We start from the raw sequence: 18375 nt of genomic DNA on the forward strand, positions 1-18375 counted from the left end.
CGGCTTCCCAAGTCCCTACCAAAGTCCATACCATAGAATCCAAGACCGGCCCAACTGGTAATAGTCAAATCCCTCGATCCAAAAAGCTCCCAGCGAACAAACGCTGATCTATAAATCGTCCATGGAATCAACGAGCTGGTGTACTTCAGCAACATGCCGAGAATCAACACGAGCAGGCGACCGCGATTGAGAGAATGCCCTTGCATAGATCAGCGAGCAATTGGTGTGAATCCGAATCCCGCTCGTGAGATACGCTCAGGTCCTTGCCCTGCATACTCGACAGAGCGTACGAGACTATGTTTCTAAAGTATGGGTTACTCTCAGCTGAGAATTCCTTGTTGATGCGTCGCCGACCATTAGCCGCTGTAACTAGTTGACTGCATTTTATTTTGAGGGCTGGATCGCGGTGCGTGTGCGCATGGGTGACTGCAGTTCCGGACAAGTGCGCAGACTAGAGTATTTGTCGTTGGAGTTGTGGACATGCAGCCTCCGAGGCGGTGTTTGATAGTATCGATATGCGCTGCGGAAATGGCGAAGACTTTGAACGTGCATATGGGAAACTCTGACGGGAGCGTTGGGGGTGTTCTGGGTTATTCAGGGTGTGAAGCGAAGGGATCCTTGAGCGATTAAGTAGATGCCGTGTGCAAATCAGAGGTGAGTGCATCTGTGAGTCGATTGATCCTACCTAGGGAACTCAGGACAGGTCACCGAACGAAGAAAATCCAGTGTTTGCGACGTTGGGTCCATAGTCTCACGACCTCCGAGAGACCAGTTGCGTCGTCGACGTTGTGGTGCATGCAGACGGGTGTCCGTCTCCGAATTGGAAGATGCTTATAGAGAAAATGTGGGCTCCTTTTTCTATCGGGTTGTATTCGACCATGTCGGTGATTGGACGGAGATTTGGATGGAGGATGGAGGCATACCGTTGGCTGAGAGATCCATGTATGGCTTGTCTATGATGCCTTTGTCGATTAAAGTGGGTGTGATGTTTGCGTTCCAACGCATTTCGAGAGATGTCTTGTTGTTTTCTAGGGTAGTTGGAAATACTCGGCCTGATATCCATGGAATCTGAGTTGCCAGCTTTACCAGGCCTTGTTGGAGGGTGTTTCGGAGTGATGTAGTTGATTCAGTAGTTCGGCATGTCAAAATCGCCGCTATATAGACCTTTGGCATGATCAGGTCCAACGGCGTTAGCCGCTCGACAATCGAGATATTGGACATTGTTTGAATGTGTGTATCTGCTAGAAGGGAAGATATTGAGAATATATAATGACAATATTAGGATTGTTTGCTTTTAAGGGAGCATATTTTATGCCCTACCTCCAGAAGCCTTCAAAACTGCCTGCCACTCAATTTCGTCCGGCTCATCTGCGTATATCAAATCGCTGACATCGAAAAATTCCCGCTCCTGCTCTTTAGTGCTTGCATAGATCGTTCGGATCTGACAAGGAGAGATTAGCACCGAGGATAAAGAGCAGCAATAGAATGTTATCTTGCCTTGGTAGATGTTTCTCTAGGAACCCAGGTAATGAACACGATACTGGATCTGGTTTACACGCCAGTGGGCGAGCATCAAAATAACATACACTAAAGTATACCGTTTGCCTTCTAGACCGAGGTCATATGCAGCCTCTCTCGATGAACATGTTTGACATGAGTTCTGGAGGCGCTATGCTATGATAGAGGAATGGATGTGACGGCTCTAACCATGTAAAGAAAAGAGAACGCTAGTTATGTATGCACTCACGACACCTGATTACTTCAACGCGTTGAATTGCGATCGATGGGAAGGTATATCAATACTAGCACGAATGATAAAATGTACAAACGAAGACAAAAAAAAAAAAAAAGGGAGAAAGAAATAAAGCCAGTCTATCAAACCCCAAGTCCCAAAAGCAATCTCAAGGCGTACTTTGAATCATATTATCCGGCTGCAAACCCTGCACCGAAACCTGCTGCATCTGCTCCAAGACAACAGCGTAAAACTTCCCCTCTTCAGAAGTATCGTGATAAGGCCCCGCAGAAAGAACAGCCCTGTAAAACATCAGTACACTAAGACCAACTACCGAATAGTCAAGGTGGAATGAAAAAGAAAAACAGGCAAAGCAAACATACCATCCCTTATACTTCGGCTGATTAAAAATATCCGTGAAAACCCTCAAGATTCGCAACGGCAATTCCAAAATCGACGGCAACTCGGGCCCATCCCCGCAGATAGGCAAGCCCAGCTTGTTGACGGGCAGGTAGACCGTCTCGGCTGTGTTTTGCGGGTTGCGCGTCTCCTGGAAGATGAGAAGGCGGCGTGAGGTGGGCTGCGCCAGGGGTTGGGATGGGGGCATGTTTGGTGCTGCTTCTGCGCCTGTGTCTGGGGCGGCTTTTTGAGTGTAGAGGGATTTTAGGAGGGTTTTGCGAAGGTCAGGGGTTGGCCTTCTTTTTCTTGGAGATGAGTTCAGTTTGGCTGTGGTTTCTTTTATTTTTTTGGTGGTGTTTTGTTTTGCTGTTGCGGGGTGGGGACTTGGGAGACTCCAGAGAGATGGTTTTTTCTTTCTTTTTTGCTAAGAACATTCAATATCACATTTTATATGTTTTTATCGTGTTTACTGGACTTACTATGTATTATTCGCGTGGTAAGAGTGGACAAACTTGTGGTTTGGGATCTGCAGGCGCGGGGCAGAAAGGGGGAAGAAGATGGAGGGACAAAACACGAGACAGAAGTAGATACAAGTAGAGATGAATAGAGTAGAAGTTGGGTAGAAGTAAGATATTAAGTCTTGCTAACTATGACAGGGATAACTAAGACATATCTATTGTTTATGTTTGGTAAACAATGGCTTAATGACCTCCAAGGTTAGTTCTACAGGAATGCAAAGCATATACTCCCCCGTATCAACAATAAATTATATTATTCGGCCTCTGATAGGTACATTAGCGTGAATGCATATAAAGACAAGAAAAGAGGGAAAAAAAAAACATAGTAAACCTCAAAAACACTGGGTATCACAATGATTCAAACAAAGAAATACTAAACAACTGCAAAAAGAAAGTGAATCTCGCCCGCGATAAATCGTGGTATCATTCGCAATGCAGAGATGGAATAATGAATGAAAACAGACAAAGAGATTAAGCATTAAGCATCGAGCTCTCCCTCCAACACTCTCCGCGCCGCATCCAGCCGGCGCCGTAATACACGCGCGGCCTTCTGATCCGGCTCCGGAGAGGTCGTGATGGCCTGCAGATCCATGCAGACCTTGCCGAGACTGGCGAAGAGCGTTTCCAGCATCTGCGTGTCATCGTCGTTGATACCACCGGCGACGGGTGTGCTGGATGCCGCGCGCACAGTCGAGACGAGGGACGAGACGAGCGAGGTTGGGGTTGCGGAACCGGCGGTGGATGATGACCGGCCGCTCTGTTTCTGCGGTGAGAAGTTCTCATCGACGGGGGTGAGAGTGGTGTTGCCGTTGGCATCTCGGGATCCGCGGGGCGTTTCTGATCGGTCGGGCTCTTGTGCTTCTTGGATAGGACTGGGGCCGTGGTGAGAATGAGAGTGAGTGTGGACATGTCCGTGTCGTAGTTCTGTCCAGGGATTAGTCTCGATGTCTCCATTAGAGGGTTGTGGGAACGGACCGTGATTGAATCGTCGGTCCCAATACATCACGCTGTCAACGTCGTCTTCCTCGTCTGGGTGCCCTTCGGTTGCGGTTGCGAAGGTTGCCACCGTTGAGTCCGACATGGCGCTGTTTGTGCGCGAGTGTTTTGCGGTATATGTTGGGCGGGTTGTCTCAACGGAGCCATTCGAGCTGGTACTCGAACGGCGGAGTGGTCGCGCGAAATTGCCTAGCGCACTGTGCAGGATGAAATGCTCATAGTCGAAAGCATCCTCGCGCATCTCATGAGGCGTCGTGTCCGTATGGATGGGCCCCTCCAGGTCATCGTCAAGCGGTTCACGGAGAATCTCATCCAGAGCTTCACGGTCAATGTCATCGTCATAGTCGCCCTCTTCAGCATCTTCATACATGCTTTCGGTGACAGATTGGTTGTCATCGTATTCAGGCCCATTGTTTTGCCAGTTGCCGGCATCTTTAGATGTACTCTCTACAGCATGCTCCACGGGACTATCCCCAGAAGCACGCCGATCGTTCGGCAAACCACCGTTCGAAACACGCCGGGCATATTCAGAGCTCGTATCACGTCTGGCATCGGAGCCACGGCTGCTACGGCCATCTTTGAGCTCCAGCGCATTGGCATACCAGTGATCAGCGGCCGTCAGAGGACTCGGAGTACGCAAACTTTGCAGACTGCGCCTGCGAAGATTATCCTCCTGAGTCTTCACCTTCAGTGAAGAGATCTTGATATGCAGACCCTTCATCTGATACTGAAGATCACGCACTTGCAACTGCGACTGCGCACGACTAGGTGGCCCATACGAGCTGTAGACAGGACTGAACCTCTCCGGACTAGATTTCGATCCCTCATCGGAGACTCCCAAGCCCTGCGGTGAACCCGCCGAGCTGTGTCCCTCAGAAATAGGTGACGGCGTTGCCTCCGACTCGTCTGGCTGCTCTTGGATTTGCACAGGAGGCCTGATAGAAGATATGGACGCCCGGTGCGTGAGATACGCCCTCGTAGGCTCGTATTGGAACGACCGATCATCCGTATGAAGATTGGACGAAGTGCTCGCGCCCATGGCACTAACCGAGCGCGAGAGTCCCTTCTTATCATCCGACATACTCGACTCGGACGGGATATTCGTCTCAGAATGAACCCTCGAGTGTCGATTACTCGAGGAATCCTGCGACGAAATGAGCGACTGCCGGCGCAGCGAAGAGTTCTTGGGATCGGTGCGGGAGATCGATCGATACAGTCCGCCCACGGGGTGGTGCATGCCCATCGGCTGGATGTTTCCCAACGCAGAGGGCGAGGGCGAGGGCGTCATGCGCGTAGTCGAGCGAGCGCGGGTCAGATTGCCTTCCATAAGCTATAAGACGAAACATATTAGCATTCTCCTCGGGTGTGAGACCAATCGCAAGCGCAAGAAGTCTACATACATTCAAGCGTTTCTTCGCATTCTCCAGAATCCTCTCCGCCTCACTACTCAGTATTGCCGACGAAAACTCCTCCCCGGGCCCTTTCCCTTCCGCAGCAGCAGACGCAACCGAGTTGCTTGCCGCCAGAGAAGGACTGGCGCCCACCAGACTCGCCTGCGCTTTCACGACCTCAGCCTGAGCGGCCGCCTCATCACGATCGATGTGCGGCGACCTAGCCTCCGAAGCGCGCCTGCTCCCCGCGCTCACCGTCGAGCTGGAACTCGACTCGGCCTCGTACTGGCTAGATGGGGAACTCGACTCATGTGCGCCCCCAGACTCGTCGAAATTATCCGACCTCGAAGGGGACAATTCCTCGCCGATATCCGACAGCCGACGACTGACATTCACATCCTCGTGTGTCCAGGCCGAGCGGGAAAAGTTTTTCTTCTGTCGAGAGCCGACGGCCATGGGGGCATTGGGGTCGTAGTTGCGGGAGTTGAGATGCGACAGGTAGGCGATTTGCGGTGGAGATGGCGTTTGGGATTCGCGTTCGCCCCCGTACGGTAGGATCATGTCCGGGTCGGGCAGCGTGAGTGAGGGCATCGGCTCTCTTTCTCTCAGGCCCTGGGGCCTGGTGAATTCGCAAATTAGAGGTGGAAATGGAGGGAAAGAAGAAGTGCAGACGATCGAAGCCAAGCGAACCAAGTCACCCTGAGCTCCCCCTAGGCTTGGTCTAGCGCCCTGATCATTTCCTCTTTTGGAGTTGAGGTTTTTGAAGATATTCGCACACTTCTATTGCCATTGCCATTAGGCTTCCACTATTATTTACAGTTGTCAATAGTGCTGTGTCACTCTGTGACAGGTCATCCATGCTTTTTCTATACTTGTACATCGAGGCCACCCATATGTTTCATAGTCATCACAATGTCAATTTCCCTTTTTGATTGGGATTGTCTCACGCCAATGACCCTTCGAGTATAGCCCGCCAAGCCTAGACGTTTAATTAGTTAGAGTCGAGGGATGATCACGACGACGCATCTACTGTAGTATGTAAGGACTGCGCAAGCATATCACTTAAGCTATTTATTACTATCTACACGTTACCGACATTCTACAGCTTCATCTCTGTACATGCAAGTTTTCCTTGAAAAGTAAACAAAGCAAACGCCGGACGAACCCCTGAGATCGGCGATCCATGGATGAAAAGTCCACAGTGGAGAATTTAATTTCAGTTTCGGACTTAAAATTGGGCGAATGTAAGTACTTGTATACGGCTCTCTGAAACGTTTCCGGCTTTGCAAGGTCGCGTAGGCCTAGGCCGAGTAATGCTAGTAGATTCATAGACCAATTGATATAGATCCTGTCCATACCACCTCTTTGTAGGCGACGTTAGACTTGGATTTTAAGGTTTTTAGCGTCGACGACTATTCTAGCTGCATATACTCAGTGCATACTAGACACCTCTAGACTCACAAGTCATTCTTGGTACCATCGCTATTTCCTCGAAGCTCAACCACAGTCCTTTCTCTCAGCTGGGAATGCAAAGTCCGAATTCTAGTTGACATGCGCATGAATAGATAACCTAATACGGTTGGGGAAAAAGAATCCACCAAATTGGAGTAAGAAATGGTTACGCAGTAATGTCTCAGATAAGAGAGCTCAAGGTGCGTCTGTCGCGTTGGTAAGATAATGTCATTGCTTGTCGACAAAGTTCAGTCTGGGTCAGAATTCTTGTATTGAGGTAATGATTGAGCGCAGGCATTTGGATTTGACGTGCCCGCTCTTCTCCGAGGACATCTTGAGGTGTTGAGCTGAAAATATCTTTCAAGGATTGGAATGTTATCCGGTGCTTTTGCCCTTCCACTATTCAAACCATTTCGTTGAGTCAAGTGCTTTGCATATTCGTCCACGCGGTCATCGTCCACCCCAGCTATTCGATCATTACTATAAACCCTGACGACGGTGTCCTAGAGTAAGAGATTCACTTACTACAGTCACTAAAGACTGCCCATAGTGCAAGCATTCGGGTCTTCTGCTGATGATGGGCTGGGGGTATTGCCTTTCGGGTCCGGGGGTCTTGGACTTGGTTGGTATTGGACTTATGTTACTGTATTAAGGACTCAGTCACTACGGTGGAGATATGGAAGACTAACGAGAGGGACATAGACCTAACCCCAGCATACTAATGAATAACTAGGCTGTTTGCTATTGAAGCAGAACACCAATGGCAGAGATATCATCAAAAATATGCTTTTTTGTAGACGTAAATTACACAGGCTATAATATGGAATCACAATCAAATCTTCTCAAGCAGCAGCTTAGCACCGCTGCTAGTAGGACTGGGCTTCTTCTTCCCATCCTTATCCTCCTTCCCAGACGCCGAGGCCTGCTCCAGCGCCTTCTTGTTCTTCTTCAAAGTCTTAAGGAGCTCAGCCTTCTTCTCGAAGTCGTCCGACTCAGCCAGAGCGACAATAACGAAGGGGTTGGCACCCGTCGCCCAGTCCATTACTTCCTCCTTGATCTGGTCGTACAGGAGACCGTGGAAGTTCAGTGCGGGCTCGACTTTCTCTACGGACTTGGTGGCTGGGTTGAAGCGGCCACCTTGGACGAGCGACTTGAGAAGACGACCGGCGTGGGCCGTATCCCGGGCTTCGGTGTGCGACTTGGCGGCGGCGGCGACGGCCTCGAGAGCGGCGGTCTTGTCACCGTCGGCTTCGAAGAGGACTTCAGATAGGAATTGGCAGCCGAAGGTTGTCTCTAGGAGAGTCTCTGCGCGGGCGGCGATGAACTCGAGGAGGGTAGGCGAGGCGGCCTTGATGAGTTCCTCGCGGCGGACGGCGGGGTCCTTCTTGGAGGTTTCTTTGCGGACTTCGCGGACTTCCTCGAGGACCTTTTGGGTGACTTCTGGTAGGAGCCACTTAACGCGGTCGCCGGCGAAGGGGTAGAGGACGGGGATACGGGCTGTCAGGTCGTTGACCTGGAAGCAGAGTTCCTCGTTGCGGGCCTCGGCTCCCTCATTTTGGTTCAGGAGCTCGGGGAAGAATGACTTGGCACTGAGTTTTGTGTCGTCAATGACCTCGTACGCGGCCAGGATCACCTGGTGGCCGTTCAGGTCGCCGGCCATGACCTTGACGGTGTCACGGTAGAATCGGAGAAGGAGCTTGCGGTCCTTGGCGTTGGCGTATGCGAAGGTCAGGCACATCACGCGCGAGCCGGAGGTGGTGAATGCCAAGTTCTTGACCAGGTCACCCTCTTCGTCGCTCTTGAGGAGTTCGATGAATTCGTTGGCTTCGTTGCTGCCAGGCTTTGTGCTGAGGAAGTATTGCAACATGGCGTCGTGGAGCATGGTGAAACCGGTGCTCTTCTTCTGCACCAGGTGGTTGATGAGCTCGCGCAGGTAGTTCATAATGGGTCCACGCTTCTCGGGGTTGGCTTCGAGGATCTTGGGCAGATCGGAAGTGGTGTCGTTCTCATCCTGGAAAATCACAAACTCAGGTCCGTACCACTCGCGGAGGAGTCTGTCCTTCTGTGCCTTGGTAGCAACTGTGCGGTAGATATCATCGAGAATCCATGAACCTTCGGGGTGACGGATAAGACGCTTAACGTGGCCGTAGAGCTCTGGGATGATCAAATCGCGGGTCTCGTTGTCGCCGTGGACAATCAACTTTCCGACCAAGAACTTGGCGTATCGGCTCTGAGCCAGTTCCTTGTAGCTGCCCTTCAACTCATGCGCAATCTGCTTGCGCTGCTCAAGGTTTCCGTACTTGAGAGCGGTCTGAATGACACGAACGGAGTCGTGCTTGAACACGAAGTCGCGGACGCGGTTGGTGATGATCTCGAAAAGCTCCTTGATAAGCTTCTTTCTCTGCTCCAGCGGCACGTGGGACTTGCGACGCAACTGCTCCCACAACTTCATGGAGCGGGCGATGGTATCGGCGTTGGGCTTGGCGGCCTTGCGCTCCTGCTGGAGCGCTTTTTGCTTGGCGTGGGATTCGCGAGAGGCATTGCCTGAAGAGAAGAGCGATTAGCCATAGTACCGTGGAAAAGATAGGACGACGACTTACTGTTGGGGTTCTTTTGAGGCGCATCTTTCTGCTCTCCCTCCTTGTCGGAGTTGGAGGGCTTCTCTTCCTCCTCATCGCTCACATCATCCATCTCAACATCCTTCTCGGAGATAGCATCAAGGGCGTCGAGGTCTTCGTCGGAAACGTCGTCGATGTCGAAGTCGTCCTCAGACTCGGACTCCTCCTTCTGGACCTTCTTCGAGGGCTTCTTCTTGTCGCTCTTGCTGGACTTGGACTCCTTCTTTGGGTCCTTCTTGGATCCGGAGCTGGACTTCTTCACGGGCGCAGTGGACTTGGACTTCGATGCGGAGACTTCCTTGGTCTTGCTCCGCTTGCCATTGCGCTCCTCGCTGCCGTCGACGGCACGCTTCACTCCAGCCATTATGAAAGATGATTTCAGTAGGCTTATAGTGTCTCCGAGTGAAATAAAAAGGAATGGGGTCTTTCGAGCGGAGACTGCTCGATGTGCTGGTGGATAATTTTTTTTGGAGGCGGAGGAAGTTTTTTTGCCGGATGTTTGCAGAGTTTGCACTGATAAGGTTGATAGCATCGTTCAATAACTTCACGTTGAGATGTTTAACTTAAGTTAACTTATAGTAACCTTTTCATGTAGAGTATCTCTATTAATCTCAGTTCTATGCTCTGACATGATCTTGAAAAGGATACTGTCGAACATGTGTCCAAGTCGCAACTCGAAAAAGCAGATAAAACAGATGTACAAAATGCGAATGAGTAACACGAGTCTTCCAGACTCTCCCAGGACAAGGCCGACGCTATTGACGTTGGCCAAGGCCTATATAAACCATCCAAACGAGTGTGGCTTCACTCGACCAAACCCAGAACGCCGTGGGGGATCTATTTAGATAGATCACAACGCATAAAACAGAAATCATCACTCATCACCGCTCATTTGGCCTCTTCAGCTACAGAGATGGCTGCGGGAGCCTTCATAGAGCCTAGCTCAGAACCGCCACCACTCTGGCCGCGCTTCCTGCCGGGAATGTGAAACCCGAAGGTTGATGTCCCAGACTTGTTGCCCGTGGATTGTTGAGCATCACCCGAGTCGCCAAATCTGGCGAGAAATCCTTTCTTCTTGGGCTTCGCTTCGTCATTCAAACCAACGTCCTCGAAGGCTTCTTCCTCCATGGTGTCGGACTTGGTGAAGCTGTTGGAAGGCGCACCCGATGACGAGTTTAATCGAGAGAAGCGAGAATCAAGCGATGTCCGAGAAGGCCCGGCGTCGGAGTGGTTGATGGGGGAGCGGGCAGAGATGTCCTAAAGGTTCAGCATTTGCGATGACATTCCCATTTGCGGGGACATACAAATGATCGGCGATAGGAGTCGAAGGACTCGCGGGATATAGAGAATGGCTCATTCTGGTCCACTAGGTCTCGATGGTTGGACGATTTGGTGGATCCAGGGTATCGACGCCAGAAACTCGGTCTCTCGGGGGGAGAAGGCTGTTGCAGTTAGAGATCGTCCCCACGCATGAGGGGATCAGCCCATACTGGAAGATACACGCCGCTGTCATTGACCACTGCAGAGATAATTATAAGTATTAGATTTGTCTGATTGCATCTCTGCGACAACAGTCGAGGGGGCCATACCACTCAATTTATACTCGGTGGGTTCCCCATCCTGGCTGTTGCGGATCGGTATCGGCGCGGGGGGATTCGGAGAGAGATAGTTCTCATCTAAGCCAGCATGTACACTGGGCTGAGACTTCCGACCGAGTAAATTGCGAAATGGAGGCATCTTGGCGAGGGAGAGAAAGTCGAAGTCGACAAAGTCTGGAGATGGAGAGGATTAAACCCCAGAGTCCCAGAACAGAAAAGTTCGACGTCATCCAAGGAATGGGGCGACCATTTCTTGGCAAATTGGAACTGCAACAGCCAATTACTTCACTTTCCGAGTAAATGTATCCTTTGCATTGCCCTGATCCAGTTCCTGGCCTTATAGTCTAATTGGTGCTACTTTCTATGCTATACTGTCCTTGTATTTGCAGCCATGGCTACTATCCGAGGGTTCCGAGGTATAGATCGACATACAACAGGGTCGTAAAAGTGCATACAGTGCTATGAAGCATGAAAGCCTCGCGAGTGTACCGTTTCATGCATTGTCTTCGCGCTACTTTGGCCTCTATTTGTTCACCTATTTTCGAGTACCTCAGGTTAATCACGTAGATTGTATAAAGGTCGGGGTGTGAAAGCACTTCTGGTATGACTGACTGTAGTTCACTTTGCCCTAAGTTATACATCTACTCGTTTCCTTGGATTCCACCCGACTTTACAACCTTCATATATGACATATATCACACGACAAAATCTAATATCAGCTCTCTTCTTCTCTGTCATCCTCGCAAAGAAAGCCCAAGCATCAAGTTCGCATCTCAAAACTTACTATTTCATCAGAAATCACACCAACTTCATCAAACCAAATGCTAGACTTTTGTCAAAAGTAAGTACGATGGAATCGGCTACCACCGTTCTGTCGAAGTGGTTCTCTAAATAAAATTCCAGACCTGAACCTATACATCGCCACTCAACATCAACTCCATCATGTCACACCTGCAACAGGAGTCAGACGCTGGACACGAGCTGCCAGTATATGAACATCCGCCAGTATACGATGAGTTGTCTGCATCCGAAGAGGTATCAGCCCCCGAAGAGCTATCAGCCGGGGAAGAGCTGTCAATATTTGAAGAGCTGTCGGTATCTGAAGAGCTGCCAGTATCTGAAGACTCGCCAGTAACCCAAGAGCTGCCGCTATCCGAAGAGGCAGTATCAAACCCGCCCCCTGTTTGGTTGCTAAGATTGCTGTATCTTGGCTGTATGTTGGCCGTGATCGGTGTTTGCCTTATTATTTTCGCGGCCATCATGGCCGTGCTTCCTATTATTATGGAAGCTCTCAAAAATCTTTTCTCCGAGACAAATACCTGCAATGGCTATACCACTACTGAATGGTATCGTTCTGGTTATGCCGCTGGTTATACAGATGCTCTCGCCAGTGCTTCAAACACCAAGAATGCCACCATTGAGAGCCGTGATCTAATCGACATTCTAACCATAGTCGACATCCCAAGCCTCTCCACGAAGGACGTCATTTCCGAAGAAAGAAACACGGCCGAGAACGAGCTTCACACCCAGGAACAGAGAGAAGAGTCTCCCGCGCTAACTACCCTGGAAATTCCAGATATTCCATCCAAAGACAGCATTCTTGAGGAAGGCAACAGGACCGAGAAGGAACTCCAACTCGAGGGACTTGAAGACATAACAACGCGAGAAAAGAAAGAGGAGGGTCTCCCACCGCCATATGCAAGAGTCTGTGAAATAAACACAGAATGTCCTCCGGGATATAGATGCCTCGAGGCGTCATGTGTACGTGGCTGCGACATTACCGAGGACTGTCGGGACAGATATCAGTGCAAATACGGCCGATATGGATACCGGTGCTTTGAGAAGACAGGTCGGCACCGTGAATGTATGGAGCATGGGCATTTCTGTCGTCGGCATTTACAGTGCTGTACTGGGTACTGTGGAAGAAGGTCTAAGGGGGGAGATTTCCTTTGTTCGCCAAAGCCTGAGGGGATGGATGGACATGCTGAAGGGGTGGACGAGTAGTGGTTCACGTGTGACATTGCTGTGTATGAATATTGGGAAAGAGTGAGAGTTATGAGGAGAGCCATATGTTTTACCTTTGCTTAGTATGCATACTATTGCCTTTTGTCATAATTGTGATCTAGTTTTGTATGGATCCATGAATATTGTTGCTGCAACATGATATGTTGTGCTATATGCTTCAGCGCCTCTTCCCTAGGTCCACTTGATACGCATTACACATACTCCTACAACACACTCCTCTCCTTCCTATTAACCCTCCCAGCCTGGAAACATTCCGGCAACCCCGTCGCCTCCCACCCCTTCCCCGACATCAACATCACCAACCCCGGAGCACAAGTGAAAATAGTCGCCATCCCTAACCAGATTAGCCCCAATACCAAAACAACAATCCAATCGACTTACCATGTCCATTAAACCCAGCACAAATCCACTGCCCCTCCAATCCCCCAACAGGCCCAACCAAAGGCGCATTATCAGGCGTGATCCCCTGGATCCCCGTCCAAGCGTAATCAAAGCCCTCCCCAAGCCTCAGCGGATCCCCCACAGGCCCAGAAGCCAGATTCTCAAATTCAAGCTGACTATTCTTGACCAGTGTGCTGTTAAAACACCTATCATCGAATGTAACCAGCGCCTTCCACTTCTCCGTCTCTGAATCCGATCCATCTCTCGTCCCTGTACCACCGAAGTTAATCGTCCCGTCACGCAGCGGATTCACAGAAAAGAAATGATTCGCGCTATATCGAAGTGCCATTGTCTTTTTTAGCGTCTCTGCACCGGATAGTGATGGACATGGAATGAACGAGTTAACTTGTGAGCGACGTGGTGTGATGAAATTTGCTAAATTGGGTAGGAGGAATGAGGCGTATGCATTCGTGCAGTGGACGACTGTCTCGGCTGCGACTGTGCCGCGCGGTGTATGAATATCCCATCTTGCGCTTGCACTTGCATTCGCACTGGTCGCTTCGCTCGTTGCATGTTTCGTGACCTTTGTGGCGGGACAATGTGTCCAAAGCCTGCCGCCCTTCGCGATGAAATCAGTCAAGATCCATTGGACTAGCTTGGCTGGGTTGTTGGATGCTGCTGGCCACTCGTATGCGCTGATAGCGTTGGGGACACGGGTTTTGGCTTTTGCTTCGTCGCCTTCGTGCACTTGGACTTCTGAGACATCGCCGCCAGCAGCCTTGTACGCTAATAATGCTTTGGCAGTGTAGTCTGCAGCTTCCTGGGTAAGGCAGGTCTCGAACGTTGTTGTATCGGTGAAGTCCGAGTTGATGCTATGTTCTGTGACGAACTTGCGGATGCTTTTCAGCACGATCTGCTCATTTTCGAGGATCTTTTTGGCTTGTTCTGGGCCATGCAAGGAGGAGTAGTGGAGGAAGCCTCGGAATGCATCTGCCACGGTGTGAGATTATCTTTGAAGTTTCACAGTCTCACAGAGAAGATATGGAAAACACCATGGCAGTTACTAACCTGGCCGAATATGTCCAGCATTTCTTCCACTGGCGCCGGAAACAGCTTCTCGAGCCTCGAGGATTAGAATGTCTTCGCCCTTAACACCGTCCTCGATGAGCTTCCAAGATGTTAAGGCTCCTGAAATTCCAGAGCCGATTATAACGTATTTGGCAGAAGTTGGAACATCTTCTTGACGATTGGCATTCAGGTGAGTGAATGAACGTGTTCCCCGGTGCCAGAGCGAGAGGCATGCAGATGAGAATGGTAATGACGGCTCCATTGTGCGTATCAAATGAGACCGCAGCGTTCAAGCAAAAGCTTGAGATTTGTTGATGCTCGATAAAAAGTTGCCCGGCCTTTTCACACTTAATCGTTGACAGGGGTGGTAATCCGCGATTTAAAAAACCCCGAGCAATGTCAGGGTCGCTGAGTACGTGGCTGAGTATGTGGTCAATTCCTCCAACAAGTTTTAAAGGGAGATAACGTGGTTTAAATCAAGCTACCCGCGCCGAAAGCTTCGAGACTTACCGAGCCCGACATGCGATTTGTATGTTGATTGGGGCGGTGTATTCCGCCAGCCCTCCACTTCGAGGGGTAGATATGGTTGTTGCATATGAACTATGTAGATAACGCCATTATAGTGTGGATTATTCTCGGCGAGAATTTTGTCTTCTAGCAACCTGCTCCCTTTAGAAATGCAGATAAGTGGGATGGTTCTCATGTTTTCTCCTTTTGTGCACCATTGAGTATAAAGTCTGCCCAGTCCCGGAGGGTTTGAACTCTTGCTGGTTGACACTTTTGAGGTGCTTCCAACAGTCCTGGATACTGTGTATCGACGTGTATTGCAGGATTATCATGCGGAGATATTCATTGTTCATGAAATATAACCATTTCTCGTCTTTCGGACGACCTATATTGAGGCCAATCCTTCAGCAGTGGTACCGTTCTGCAAATTCGCCGATGCGATGAGCTTGGCAACAAGGACATACGGTATCTAAATGACACTTCGGATATTTCTTAAGTCACACTGGGCATCCCTGACAGCCCCAATGTGAGTGGAGCCGGGGGCCGGGGGCCGCTCAAGGGTCCGATCACTTTGTGTGGATAAATTTGTCAAGTTATATCAACAATAAACCATTGATTGGCGAGAGACTAAATACTAAAAGCCACAGAAAATTATGACGCTGATAGGTATGAATAGGCAAAGGAACTTGGCCAATATACGAAGGCAAACAACCTGCACAATGTACAGGCAGCCCGAAGACACGGTGATGTTTATGATGCGCGCAATCTCGATTCAAATGTCAGTCCTCGTGACCCTGAAGATTATTTCTTTGAATAATTTCGACGACATCTATTATGTAGGATCGAATTGTGAACCGAGCTTGAGCGTATATGCTAGAATAAAGGTGGATACGTCCCCAGCAAAACACTGGTTTCAAGAGGCTTAGCCGCTGGCCCCCAGTTTGGCCCCATTCATCTCAACTTATCAGAATCCTCATTGGCAAACGAAATTACAGGTCAATGATTAGTGCAGTCTCGTGCGACCACGACCTCGCCCAAAATCTTTCCCCTCAGATTTCTTCTTCCTTCGGCCCCGTACCTCCATATCGCGAAATCCTTTGACAGGTGACCCATCGCAATGACCACAGACAGCGTCCAGGGATATGCGCTTCGCCGAAACAATACCTGCGGTAATAGCGAAGTGACCTGCACTGAGAATGCGACATGGGATAATTGGCAGGCCTGCTGCCCCCAAAATTCATTTTGTTTCGACTCGAAGGCCAGCCAAGCCAACTTTATATGCTGTGAAAATCAATTCAACTGCACTGCAATGATTGCGACCGCCCCCACGTGTGCAGATAAGAGCTGGAATCTGTTCAATTCGACCGGGTATTTCTGTTGCGAGGAAGGTGAAGTCGCGTTTAATGTCGACAACACTGTTTGGGTTGGGTGTGCGGATCCCGGCTTTGCTGGCGGCAGTGAATACATATCACTGGAGACTAGTTCGGTTGGTTAGTTGCTATACCCACCGAGGTGACTGATCAGCTGCTAAATATGCTTTATAGGTACCCCTGTCGCATCCTCGACTGCAACCTCCTCGCCCTCCTCAACTTCTTCAACATCCTCAACATCCTCAACAACACCATCATCGGATACCGGTTCTAGCAACCCCGATAACTCATCGCATACAAACACAGGAGCTATCGCTGGTGGCGTGGTCGGCGGTGTCGTTGGCGTCGCCGCAATTGCTGCTCTCCTCTTCTTTTTACTTCGGTCTCGAAAGCGACAACAGTCCCAGCAACAGACGCAGTATCAGAATCCACCGCCCGCATTCTCAGAGAGCGTTCAACCTGGAAAGGGCGTGCAAGCCAGAGAGCTAGACGGCCAGGCACGACTGGCAGAGCTGAATGCAGGCGATACTGCATTTCACCAGCGTCATGAGCTACCGGCATATCGTTGAGCTTTTTTTCATCTCATGCGCCTTGCGAGAAAACTTTTGTCATATTATAATGCCTTCCATCTAATCCTCTTCTGGCACACTTATGATTGCACTTTCGAGAAGGCTGAATAAACCGTTAGTCCCGATTTATAGATCTTGATGTCATTAAAACTTGAAAGAAGATCGTCTGTTCTAAAATGAAGCAGTAGTTAGGAAGAACGAGAGAGAGGGATAACTTATATTTGACTGACATAGCCGTCTATCCAAGCTCCACCAGTGATGAGGATTTATACCTTAAACCATCATTGAATTGCGATGGAAAAGGACCTCGGGTAAAATACAGATCTAACATGATTTTCGGATCTACAGTGTACTTAGATTGGCGTTCTTTGATTACAATATGACGTGATTCGATGTCGCTTAGTGGATAACGTTACTGTATGGGTGTACCTCATTTGATAATCAACACTATAACGTTAGCGTATCTTCAATCCATTGCTTGAACTAGATATTCCAGTCTATGCGGTCACATGGCCATAAGCACTAAATCCTCCGGGGCGCAACTCCTGTTCATACCCCTGTCTGAGCCAAAGCAATTACCAAGCACGACTGGTAGATTTCAAATCGGAGATATGACATTATTAAGATACTTACAAATGCCTTCCAGCTAATAGTGGCCCTTATTTAAAGGGTGTGCCCCATTTCCATTGAAAGAATGAGAGCTAATAGCTTTGCTTACTGCCTCATTTGCGAGTTTTCATAATGGAATCCACGATCGTCCTTGTCACTGGTGCCAATCGCCGAATTGGAAAAGGGATACTGGAGCTATATCTCAAGAAGCCCAACCACACTGTTATCGCTGCGCTTCGGGACCCAAGCCATTCGTCTTCCAAGGCTTTAGCCGACCTTCCCAAGGCAGAGGGCACATCTCTGCTAACGATCAAGATCGATGCAACATCCCTGACCCACTTTCCTGCTGCCGTGGAAGAGCTGGCCAGCAAAGGGATTGACCATATTGATATCATTGTTGCCAATGCTGGCATTGCCATCTCGTGGCCTACGGTATCAGAGGTGAAGATTGAGGATATTCAGAAGCATGTCGAAGTCAATATTTACGGCTTTGTGTCACTTTACCAAGCTTTCAGAGCTCTTCTGAAGGGGTCCAAGCACCCTAAATGGGTGACTATTGGTTCGAGTTCTGCGTTGTTGACGGTAAGTATTTGTTCTCAGTGCGGTGACGAGGGAAATGATAACTGACTTGTTAATTTAGTAAGTAGAAGAATTTTCCGTGTGGAATTTGTATCGATTGGAACTGGGCATACGTATTAACTGTCGCGTTTCATAGGGACTTCATTCCTATGCGGAATGCGTCATACGCCCCGACCAAAGCCGTTCAGCATTGGTACACGAAGGCAATTTCTGCTGAAGATCCCTGGCTAAACGCGTTTGTCATTGACCCTGGGTGAGTCTTACTAGATTCAATAGTTTTGTGTTCTTTCCCTGTGTTTCCCCCGTTCATTACCACCCACAAGGATGATAGCTAAAACGGTTGGACCAATATAGTTGGGTTCAGACAGATCTTGGTAACCGTGGTGCCGATACTTTCGGATTCGAAAAGGCTGCCATTACTGTGGAAGAGAGTGCTAGTGGAGTGGTCAATGTGATTGATGTCTCTACTTTGGAGACTCATAGCGGGAAGCCCTTCAGATACGATGGCAGTGAAAAAGCATGGTAGGGTTAGAATATTACTCGGGATTTTCAATTACGAGGCT

General features: G+C 49.5%; 8 protein-coding genes across 8 annotated transcripts; 3 read left to right on the forward strand and 5 right to left on the reverse strand.

Annotated features, from left to right (window-relative positions):
* Positions 1-685: 685 nt before the first annotated feature.
* PENARI_c003G11145 (uncharacterized protein) lies at positions 686-2339 on the reverse strand (the record flags this gene model as incomplete). The annotated part of the gene is made up of 5 exons (XM_022628776.1): positions 686-693; positions 924-1241; positions 1321-1441; positions 1947-2034; positions 2116-2339. The coding sequence occupies 5 exons, from the start codon at positions 2337-2339 to the stop codon at positions 686-688; spliced, it is 759 nt and encodes a 252-aa protein (XP_022491815.1).
* Positions 2340-3127: 788 nt separating this feature from the next.
* Positions 3128-5627, reverse strand: PENARI_c003G06164 (uncharacterized protein; the record flags this gene model as incomplete). The annotated part of the gene is made up of 2 exons (XM_022628427.1): positions 3128-4975; positions 5046-5627. The coding sequence occupies 2 exons, from the start codon at positions 5625-5627 to the stop codon at positions 3128-3130; spliced, it is 2430 nt and encodes an 809-aa protein (XP_022491962.1).
* Positions 5628-7320: 1693 nt separating this feature from the next.
* PENARI_c003G06441 (uncharacterized protein) lies at positions 7321-9470 on the reverse strand (the record flags this gene model as incomplete). Its single annotated transcript, XM_022628446.1, has 2 exons — positions 7321-9032; positions 9089-9470. 2 exons carry the CDS (start codon positions 9468-9470, stop codon positions 7321-7323), a joined length of 2094 nt encoding a protein of 697 aa, XP_022491860.1.
* A 524-nt stretch (positions 9471-9994) lies between these two features.
* On the reverse strand, positions 9995-10843 carry PENARI_c003G11899 (uncharacterized protein; the record flags this gene model as incomplete). The annotated part of the gene is made up of 4 exons (XM_022628825.1): positions 9995-10363; positions 10411-10548; positions 10597-10625; positions 10696-10843. The coding sequence occupies 4 exons, from the start codon at positions 10841-10843 to the stop codon at positions 9995-9997; spliced, it is 684 nt and encodes a 227-aa protein (XP_022492136.1).
* An 803-nt stretch (positions 10844-11646) lies between these two features.
* Positions 11647-13122, forward strand: PENARI_c003G00995 (uncharacterized protein; the record flags this gene model as incomplete). The annotated part of the gene is given in 3 exon segments (XM_022628071.1): positions 11647-12408; positions 12428-12731; positions 12905-13122. The coding sequence occupies 3 exon segments, from the start codon at positions 11647-11649 to the stop codon at positions 13120-13122; spliced, it is 1284 nt and encodes a 427-aa protein (XP_022491301.1).
* Positions 13123-13217: 95 nt separating this feature from the next.
* Positions 13218-14440, reverse strand: PENARI_c003G06569 (NAD(P)/FAD-dependent oxidoreductase; the record flags this gene model as incomplete). Its single annotated transcript, XM_022628460.1, has 3 exons — positions 13218-13225; positions 13288-14100; positions 14179-14440. The coding sequence occupies 3 exons, from the start codon at positions 14438-14440 to the stop codon at positions 13218-13220; spliced, it is 1083 nt and encodes a 360-aa protein (XP_022491945.1).
* Positions 14441-15802: 1362 nt separating this feature from the next.
* Positions 15803-16624, forward strand: PENARI_c003G11602 (uncharacterized protein; the record flags this gene model as incomplete). Its single annotated transcript, XM_022628807.1, has 2 exons — positions 15803-16175; positions 16230-16624. 2 exons carry the CDS (start codon positions 15803-15805, stop codon positions 16622-16624), a joined length of 768 nt encoding a protein of 255 aa, XP_022491662.1.
* A 741-nt stretch (positions 16625-17365) lies between these two features.
* On the forward strand, positions 17366-18338 carry PENARI_c003G06152 (uncharacterized protein; the record flags this gene model as incomplete). Its single annotated transcript, XM_022628426.1, has 4 exons — positions 17366-17815; positions 17881-17891; positions 17949-18065; positions 18167-18338. 4 exons carry the CDS (start codon positions 17366-17368, stop codon positions 18336-18338), a joined length of 750 nt encoding a protein of 249 aa, XP_022491668.1.
* Positions 18339-18375: the final 37 nt, after the last annotated feature.

Source organism: Penicillium arizonense (genome assembly GCF_001773325.1).
Source record: "Penicillium arizonense strain CBS 141311 chromosome Unknown PENARI_contig003, whole genome shotgun sequence".
Taxonomy (NCBI): Eukaryota; Fungi; Ascomycota; class Eurotiomycetes; order Eurotiales; family Aspergillaceae; genus Penicillium; species Penicillium arizonense.